Source organism: Watersipora subatra, chromosome 10 (genome assembly GCF_963576615.1).
Source record: "Watersipora subatra chromosome 10, tzWatSuba1.1, whole genome shotgun sequence".
NCBI classification, from domain to species: domain Eukaryota; kingdom Metazoa; phylum Bryozoa; class Gymnolaemata; order Cheilostomatida; family Watersiporidae; genus Watersipora; species Watersipora subatra.
This window is the reverse complement of record NC_088717.1, coordinates 37045410-37056135: the sequence shown is the minus strand read 5'-3', so window position 1 is coordinate 37056135 and position 10726 is coordinate 37045410. Positions and strand designations below refer to the sequence as shown.

The 10726-nt window shown below is 34.2% G+C and overlaps 1 protein-coding gene across 1 annotated transcript; it reads left to right on the top strand.

Moving 5' to 3' along the window:
• The first annotated feature begins 447 nt into the window (after positions 1-447).
• Positions 448-2816, top strand: LOC137406484 (uncharacterized). The gene is made up of 4 exons (XM_068093065.1): positions 448-637; positions 1084-1269; positions 1780-1848; positions 2234-2816. The coding sequence occupies exons 1-4, from the start codon at positions 488-490 to the stop codon at positions 2444-2446; spliced, it is 618 nt and encodes a 205-aa protein (XP_067949166.1). The 5' UTR covers positions 448-487; the 3' UTR covers positions 2447-2816.
• The last annotated feature ends 7910 nt before the right edge of the window (positions 2817-10726 follow it).

Sequence of the window (10726 nt, the reverse complement as noted above, 5' to 3'; positions counted from 1 at the left end):
TGCTAATTATTTCACATTTAAACACCTTTACAGTTGTTTTATTTTTTACTTAATTTATTTCATCTGCACAAAACCCCATTCTCATGATTTGAAGTTTAAAAGAACAAAACTTGAAAGGTAAATGCTGTATATATGCTAAATAAAAATAAATTTTCTGTGCAAAGACTTTTTTATTACCTGGGCAATGCCATCTAGTACATGTATGCATTTAAAGTGTAGCATGAATTAACTGAGTTACAATGTAATCTTATGAATATCTGTGCTTCAACACACCAACTTCTCTAAATTAATTAAATTTACCCACTCATGTCTGTAGTTCTGTTTTTATTGTTGTTTCAGTTCATATGACTACCTCGGTATAGCGATCTGCTTCAAGAAGAACAAGTTTTCCTTAATATCCTTCAATGAGTTCCTTATTCATGACAAAATTGAAGAGTTGCTGACAGAACGATTAGAATCTGGAGTTATCTTTTCCTTGGTAGAATACATGAAGGAGAAATCAACATATCCAGGAATTGCCTTTCCTCCAGGCTGTGTAATGGCGCAACTTCAAAGTAAAGAAGGACATAAGCTGGGTGTGTGCAGCACGCACATCACTTGCAAAGGATACAAGTACCCAGCTTTGCAAATTTTACAGGTACTCCATAAAAGGAGTTATATTAACCTATTTATAGATACTCCATAAAAGGAGTTATGGAGTATCTATAAAATCGCTCCTTCGACTTGGACAGATTTGTATTATTTGCTTTCATCAATAGTTATAATATCTAAGTTTCATTTGGTGTAAAGCCAATTAAGGAGTTATTCCCTCATCAGAGTAAATAACTCCTCAGCAGAATCATCTGAGTATTGGTAGTGAAACTCAAATAGCAATTTCAGAAGCCATAGTGTGAATGCAGCTAATAGTATGGCTGCTCTAAACACAATGAATCAGTCTGACATCATGTATAGAGCTAGGATTTTTTAAACATAATCCCAAAGTGTTAGAGTGAAGAATGTTTTTATATAAAACATTTTATATTAAAAGCCTAAACTGGTCGTGTTGAATTAATAGCAACTTAACTATTTGATCACTGTTTCTAGATGTATTGTGTAGAGAAGCACTTTGAGATATTTGGAAAAGGAATTCCAGCAATATTTAGTGCTGACTTTAACTCACACCCAGATGGTGTCTCCTACAGCTACATAGAGAATGGCGCACTCTCTGAAGAAGCTTTACAAAACCTCCTAAGTGCAGACTTTGATGGTCAAGAACGAGTGCAACATCAGGTTGGTTTCTATAGTAACCAGATTTTTTTAAAATATAAAGTATATGGGGGAAGAATTATTTTTGTAGAGAATTCACAAAAATTTGGGGAAAGATTCCTTCGACTTACATAACTAAAATTTATAGGCATGCTAGCATGCTAAGTCCTTCACTCACTCTTTCACTCTCTCTCACTGTCTCCCTCTCTCACTGTCTCCTTTTCTCTTTTCTTTCTCTGTTAGTTTGATGATGATATTGCTGCTTTCTACATATTGTTGCCCAACTGTTTTTAGTTTCAGTGTGATGCTGATATGATTACCTCAGCTGCTGGAAGATCACCTCAACTAATTGTTGCTACTGATATAAATGGTTTTGCTAATCAGACATGATGCAACCCAACTTATTAACAGCTCTTGAATACTCATGTTGACTGATTCCTCACATCTCTAACGAAACCTTGCTAAGCTGCGTGTCTGAATCATATTGTAAGAAATATTTACTATTTATAAAAGCAATTCTGCATTTTGTTGTAGAGATTAGGTGACGTAGTGTACCCTCTGAGTCTGCCAAGGAAATACTTGAGCGTTTATAAATCTGTCATGGTGAGTCGATACATCATGAATTGTTGCTGATGTGATATTCAGAAACAAATGAGTGCTTGTCCAGCTAGCTTGTGATAAACTACATACGCTAAGTTGTACAAATGTATAAATTGCTTATCATGCCTGGATGCCATCTCATATACAGTTAGCATGACTAATATTGCTACAAACCTACAATGTCTACCAAACGTGACATCTCTGATGATGTAACATCTCACCAATGACTACGGTTTTGAGCCAAAGAACCATTTGTTAAAAATTGTAAACTAAAAATTCTCTTTCCATGTCTATGACACAAAACCATTTTAGCCATTTTTCAAAAAGGCTTCTGATAATCATTTCTTCATCAATTATAAGTCTTCATCAACATGTCTGTGATGTCTAGGGTCGGGAGCCTGAATTCACCAGCTGCTGTGAAACTAACAACCAGGAGATAGAAAGAAGCTGCTTGGACTACATATTATACACCCCAGAAAGTCTTTCTCCATCCGCAGTTCTGGATATCCCAGGGCCGCAGAACATTAATACATTTCCAAATGATGTATTCCCTTCTGACCACCTCCCTCTGTATGCAACCTTTAAATTCAAGGACTTATGAACTCCATCGAATTACATTCGAATAAATTATCGTGACTACCTCATCTTGTAGCCTTTTATACCTGAGAGTATGTTTGCTAATCTTGTGTAGCAGCTTTCACACCGAGTGTCATAACTAGTAAGCTCAATGAGTTGAAGGGAGTTCAATAAGGGTGAGTCATAAAGTCATTTAGCTGTGAGTTTAACATGAGTAAATCATAAACTCAATGAGTTGATGTTAGTTTGACACGATTGAATCATAAATTCAATGAGTTTGACAGGAGTAAGTTATAAACTCAAAATGAGTTGATGAGTGAGTAAAACTCATATCAACTCAATGAGTTGCTATGAGTGTAACAAGAGTGAGTCATAAAGTCATGTAGTTGTGAGTTGAACAAGAATGATAGTTTTTATATTATTCGTTTCAGCATTATATCTTGGAATTTTTTGAGTTATATAGGATTGATGATTTTCTGTTTTATTGAGCATTCCATAATCTTCGACTCGCTCAAAAATGACAAGCAGATATTTAGAGAAAGCCAGAGGTTAAGAATAAAATGCTTAGCTCTAATTTATATCACGGTAGCACCTCATATGATCACTTCCTTTATTTCTTTACTGGAGCTTCATCAAATAGGACTTCACTGTAGGAGAGGAGGGCGCGAGAAGACTGAGTAGGGGCTTCATCAGTAGAAGCCTACCTACAGTCAGCAATGACACTAATAACAACCTGCCCTTTGTTGTTAAGTGCATAACGATAATCAATGATGTTAAAGTGACACTGTGCTTCTCAAACTCGCTACTAAAAACTCTATGACTGAGTAACTGACTTCTAGAAGTTAGGATTCATAGATACAAATCGGGACACATAAATGATCAAAAAGAACGGTGATGCTCAAATAGGGTATTTGCCATTATGATAAAAGAAAGCCTAAATATGGTAGTCACTAGGTATGATGAATCATCTGATAGTTTAAACTACAAACTCACACAACTTACCAAACCGCTTTAACTGATTTAGAGATCAGTGGCCATTGCGAACGCAACAACACTAGCAAGCACCTCGGCTCCTGTTTCACGTTTGGTCAAACTGTAGTAGCGCCATTCACAACTTTAAATGTTTTCAAGGTCAGGTGAAAGTTACTATAAAAACAACCTCATTGACTCTTTCGCTATGGAAAGCCACTATAGTGGCTCATTTATATAGTACATATTCTGGTGGAAAGTCGCTATAAAGGCTCGTGGTGGAAACATTTAAAAAAAACTCATTATGAGCAACAGAGTAACTTGGTTCACCAGAAATTCCTTATAAAATATTGTAGCTATTATCTTTTTGATTTTGAATTCACAATAGTCATCAATTTTTTTCATACTCATTTCTAATAGATGAAAAAGCCCAAATGTTTAATACAACCCAACCATAATTCTGCAGAACAAAGTTGTCACTAATGCTTATTACAGCATGAGCAATGATCAACCTAGCACTGGTAAGTAAGTGCCTAGTAACAGATATGGGAACTACAAATGAAGCTATTAATGCAAAATCTCACACTGTTTTCATAAAGCTTCAGTCTGAAGCTCTTTCACAAAACTCCAACTTCCACGTACACACTGAATCTCTGTCAGCAAAACGCTTTGACAGAAATTATCTCAGTCAAAAGAAGAAAAGAGATTCCATAGCAAAAGAGTTGGGCATACTTCTTTAAAGCTAGGTTATACGTTATAAAGCGCAAACATACCGGTTGGACAAAGGTCTGTGGACCAGCTGCAAATGCATCAGGATCCATTAGTCTCTTCCTGTCCACATACTAAAAACATTTAACAAAAAATGGGATCGGTCAAGTCTCAAATGTCAGATACTAAAGACAGCAAGTGTGAATTCTTCCTTTAAACTAACTTGATCAAGAGAAAAGAAGGAATGTACCTGTACTACATGTTGTACTTGTACTATGTACCTGTATTCCATCAATGATATACAGCCCCCCACGAGGGGGTGTATATCATTGATTTCATGTACTTTTAATGTCACAAGTAATTTCAGGAACAAATTCGGTTCTATTCAGACAAGCCACAAGACTGTCTGAGTTTTCTAGACTGATAGCTGGCAAGATAAGGGAGTCTACAGCCAAAGATGTTCATCTACAAAACCGTAAACTTTTTCATATCTGACACTAACTAAAGTAAAACAATACACGATTTTGTGTACAAACAGGCTATTTGATTTGTAATTGTCTCAAAATCTTACCTTATTGTCAAGGAGTAGGCAAGTCTTAAAACAGTCCTTATGGCTTATACCAAGTAAATATATCAAGTGTTCTCAGGCTATTACACATCCAAGTAATTAACTTTCTACAAACAAATATTATAAACACAAATGAATAAGTGCAATTAGAAGTGATTTGCCTAAATATACCAGCATTAATATATAGCAAAGCCGTAATTACTGCATCCTCTCTAGTTCTACTATTAAAAGCTACTTCTGTAACCCTACATTATACTTCTGTGCCACTATACATTATACTTCTGTGTCCCTATACATTATACTTCTGTGTCACTATATATTATACTTCTGTGTCACTATACATTATACTTCTGTGTCTCTATACATTATACTTCTGTGTCACTATACATTATACTTCTGTGTCACTATACATTATACTTCTGTGTCACTATACATTATCTTTCTGTGTCACTATACATTATACTTCTGTGTCTCTATACATTATACTTCTGTGTCACTATACATTATACTTCTGTGTCACTATACATTATACTTCTGTGTCACTATACATTATACTTCTGTGTCACTATACATTATCCTTCTGTGTCACTATACATTATACTTCTGTGTCTCTATACATTATACTTCTGTGTCTCTATACATTATACTTCTGTGTCTCTATACATTATACTTCTGTGTCTCTATACATTATACTTCTGTGTCTCTATACATTATACTTCTGTGTCACTATACATTATACTTCTGTGTTACTATACATTATATTTCTGTGTCACTATAAATTATACTTCTGTGTCACTTTACATTATAGTACTTCTGTGTCACTATACATTATACTTCTGTGTCAATATACATTATACTTCTGTGTCTCTATACATTATACTTCTGTGTCACTATACATTATACTTCTGTGTTACTATACATTATATTTCTGTGTCACTATACATTATACTTCTGTGTCACTTTACATTATAGTACTTCTGTGTCACTATACATTATACTTCTGTGTCACTATACATTATACTTCTGTGTCGCTATACATTATACTTTTGTGTCGCTATACATTATACTTCTGTGTCACTATTCATTATACTTCTGTATCACTATACATTATAGTATGTAAGCTGTATGCATTTGATCCTTAAATTTCATAACTAGTACAACCTCCTATCACTGATTGTGGTCTAGGACCTTCTGGCACAGAACTTTTTGTTTGGCTTTGACAGCCATTTTGGGTGGTGAACAGAGAACCAACACTTTTAGCGACTTACCAAAATGGTGAAAAACGATTGCGAGTTTGAACCCTATACAGCCTATTATTTTCAGTCCACTCTCATAGTGCTGGGACAGATCATCACTTTGTGCTAATAAAGCACAGAAAATAAATATATGTAAAATAACTCTGAAACACTGGAAGGAGAATGATAGGCGCAGGTAGTAGGGTGACGGGTAGTGAAGCCAAATTTTGTGGATGCGAATACCTTACAGTGCCAGCTTTTTTTCCCCGACTCTACAAAACTGATGGGCTGTTGTATTTAATGCATTCACTAATAATTGGAGTCGTCACAACAATGATTTGTAGTAGCCAACTATTTCACTGCTGATTCCCCAGCCACAGATCTTATACTCAAACTTAACAATGGACTGAACGTTACGTTACTAGTGAAGCAAATTATTATTTCTGACATATGTTTGCTGAAGGAAGTTATCTTGTCCTTTATTCATACTTCAACAGAATTGAGTAGAATCATAATGATGGAGTTTTTAGCTACGATTGGATGGAATGAGTTCCTGTGTATTGTTGCTAGAATCGTTACTCTAACCAACATCGGTAGGTGCAATATATATACTATGTTGTTAGTTGTACTAGTACTATAGAGCCTGTATGAGTGGTGGATGTATTTCTACTTTAACTAACATCGGTAAGTACAATATATATTATGTGGTTAGTTGTACTAGTATTATAGAACCTGTATGAGTGGTGGATAAATCGCTACTCTAACTTACATCGGTAGGTACAATATATATACTACGTATGTTGTTAGTTGTACTAGTACTATAGAGCTTGTATGAGTTGTGCATGTATTGCTGGTAGAAAAGATAAAAATTTAGTACTGAGTTTTTGTAAAAAATTATCTGCGGTGCTACCTAGACTCCAACTTCTTCATATGGAAGTTTTTTCCTTTTTGTTTGCTAAAGCTACAACTTGAAGAAAAGTAGCTTCATATAGCTTTTCCTTTATAAAAAAAGTTAGAAAACTTACAACCAGCATACAGACATTCATTATTTATATCAACTAGTAGACAAGATCATCTAATACCAATACTTGTAGATGTGTGCTTTCCAAAGCCCAAGAGTTTCACAGAAAGAGCTATCAACTATATGTAAGTTTTTTCATCATTTAATAATAATAAAACTTTGTCAACTTATTTATCATCCAAAAAAGGAAAATAACCTTAATTTTTTAACACTTCATTAGCTTTAACTTCATTTCAAACCGAAAATTTTTCCAAATTGTATCATACAGTTATTTTAGTTTCCACAATATATTGCAAATTTTCGCAGCTCCTTTGAGTTCTGATGACAGAGTTAGTGGCAAGTTTAGCAGACTATTAAGTTTCCTACTGCCATAATTCCACATAAAATACTTTTTTTGATTCATTAGTTGAAGATGACAGTTTGAGGTATGAAATTTACAAATTACTTTCATTAACTCATTTACAGATATGGAGTAGATGGCATCCCAGTTGAGGTCCCAGGTAACGTTACATTTTTCATCCTTTAATTGATGAGCCCAATATTTGGAAAATCCTAAATCAAGAGCTAAGCAAAGAGAAAGATTATGGCCAATGCGAAAATGTGAAGCTTGCTATGTGAAGTGACATCTAGTGGTCAAAATTAAAATTGATAACTAAAAAGAAATCTACCGGCCAGTTTAATGAATGCACGGTATTGCACTGGCAAAATTACAATACTGGCTTAATTTCAAAACTGTCTAGCAAAATTTTATTTCTTGATATTTTCAATTATGACAAAAATGCAAGAGTAGCTTTTTCACTTCTCCTTTTTTTCTTCTAAAATGTCTCTAAACAAATGATATTTTTTATTCAGTGTCGTATAACTAAAATAGTTGCTGTCAATGTTGTCTATAAATTAATAAAAAATCCATACAAAATCCATACAAAATCCATACAAAGTCCATATAGCCACATTTATGTTTTAGATTTGTGGAATGGCATGTTAATTTACTTGAGAATTAGATCTCCTCCAGAACTGAGGCTGTCTTATTATGATCAAGTAGTCAACTGTTTCTATTCAAAGTGAGTCTGCTCAATTATCATAATGATTGTCAAAGCGACTAACATGTCATTACTAAAGCGTGTTTGGATGAAGTAGACAGTAGTAGCAGTACTTTTCTTTTCATGACTATAATTGTCGTAATAGAATGAAATTAAATATAAGTTTAATTTTCCAGGCTTATAGTTAAGTTTTTTCATGCTTAGATACATACAGTTGGTCATCTTCTACAGTTAGTCTATTTGCTGTCTGTAAGCTTGATTGATGTCAGTTGGTGAAATAACTACTCAAAAGCATTGCTCTGTGTTACACATTCTCTGGCATTTCAGATTTAGTTATAAGCATCAGCCATGACAGAGTTACTCTATATATTGCTAATTGTCTTCTCTCTGATGTAGGCTCACAACTCCTCAAATATTTCTAATGATTGCTAAAGCACCGATCACATTTGTCTATTATTGAGATGTATTTTACATAAAATACTTTTATAGTGTCTTTGCTCTGGTAAGAATGAATTGCCTGCAGCTTCTTCTCATCACTCTCCTTATGATCCTATGTTTATTTGCGATGAAGTGCCAGAAGATGAAATGGAAAAAACCTGTTCCTGACAACACTACTTCTGCTGATGCTTGTATGTTGGTTATCTTTTTACCTTCTCACAACTCTTAGTTAGACATTGGACACCTTGGCTTTGCAAGAATACATACCATTGCTAAAGAACTCATCACAGATGTTTATTAAAATTGATGTGTCTGGTTCCAAAGTATGTTCAGACACATGATGGGTCTGTTTAAAGATTTTCTATCATCACAACCAGCATGTTGTTAAGCACTTGAAGCTATTCCGATTGTTGCATGCCTTACTAGTCTGCAATGTTATTTTTATTCAGAAGTACCGTAGTAGGAACAATCCTTCAAAAATTGACTATTATGTCTGTTTAGCTTACTGCAAGCAGAAGCTGATCGTGTTTTTTTTAAAAACATTGTTGCACAAACAACGGTTTTGTGATTTTAACCCAAACTGACAGAGATAATAATAATGCCCAGTTGCCAAGAACAAATTAAGGTTGTATATCAGTTTTTTGGCAACAGTGGCCTTCTATGGCAATTGAATCCCAACTTTGCGTTAGCAGATCAGGTAGTGATACTATGATGAAAAGGAATGTCTAATAAGTTTATTTGTGTTACTTTTACTAAGTGTTTCAACATTATATATAATTAATTACCGTTAGTTTGTGTTTTATTTGCCAAATGGTTTTTGCTATAGGAAGTTAAAACTTCACTATATATAGCTCAAAGCTTATGTTTATGGCAATTCAGATGGAGAAAAGATGATTTCAAGCGTGATGGAAGAAGTCGATAAAAACTATGATACGTCTTGTAACATCCTATTAGGTTGTGGAGATGGTGCGGAAAGGCCTAATATGGTAAATTCCAACAGCCGTGTGCCTGAAGCCAAAGAAAAGAGGTGTGATTTTATTGTTTTATCTTCTAGAGAGTCATGTTTCATTTCTTCTGCACAAAAGACAAAAACAGTTTTTCATGAATGCTTGAAAAACATAGCTAGCTTAACAGCTTTGTTTTAGAAAAAGACAAACGATTAATTTTTAGAAAATCGTTATTAGCTTGCAAAAAGTGATTTTGTGAAAGCAATGTAGATGAGAAAACACGTTGAGATAATTCCAAGTCTGCTGGCACAGACACTCAACATAGGATTAACAACAACTGCCGCAGAATCTTCCAGAAATTACTATGAAATTGACAAAGAGAGTGAATACTTGAGAGCAAGATGTAATGGCACAACATGGTTTCACATACAAATGTATTAGGTTACCATGGTTATATGTATAGTTAATACTATGTTTTTATTTACTGTAGATCGAGGAGATATAACCTACGCAATAAAGGAAGAGTGTCATATGTTTGCATATAACATTCAATATTTGCATAAATTATCCTGCTGACATGGAGATATGAAGGACAGGACATTAAATATCTTCATTGAATATCTTGCCCTCAAATTTACATCATGAAGTCAATTAGGCTGCAAAGATTTGTGCATTATTTAGGTGTATATAGATGTATATAAATACATGTACATTGTATACACCATGGATTGTGGTTTTCTGATGGGACTTGAGAAGATAAATGGTGAAGTTGTCTCCTCTAGTGTTTTTCAACATTTTTTGGTTTCCATCTTCTGCCTCTTCAGGCTACAATAGTTTGCCTGAGTTCTATATTGTTTTTGTTGTGTGCATGACTTGTTGAACCTATTTATACTTACACACTTAAAAATACCACAGACTTGATGCTGTGTGAGTTATGTAATAGTGTGTACAGTTTTTTCTTTGTGAGAAATGCACATAAATGTGCAGATGTCACAGGCATAATATTAAAGTTCTATACAGTGTGGCATATTACTTTATTGTGTCGGAATAATAAACACTTTCATTTGCATAAATAATTTATTGATTTGTACATAGCCAATGATTGTTACATCAGTACATTATGTTCTTTAAATAATTATTATACATATATATTATAATAAAATAGCAATTGAGTGTTTAATCATTTTCACTTGTAATAATTGCTAGCACCCTGGCAGCCTGGTTTGCTGTAAGAGATTGCCAGGTGTAATAACTATGCATACAACTAACCTTCAGTGATGTCAAGTAAGTGACTGGTCAGATGGTAGCATGCCAGGATGCTGCGCTGTAAGTCGCGAGTTCAAATCTTGTATGATACAACCTTTTCCCCAATCTCCGGT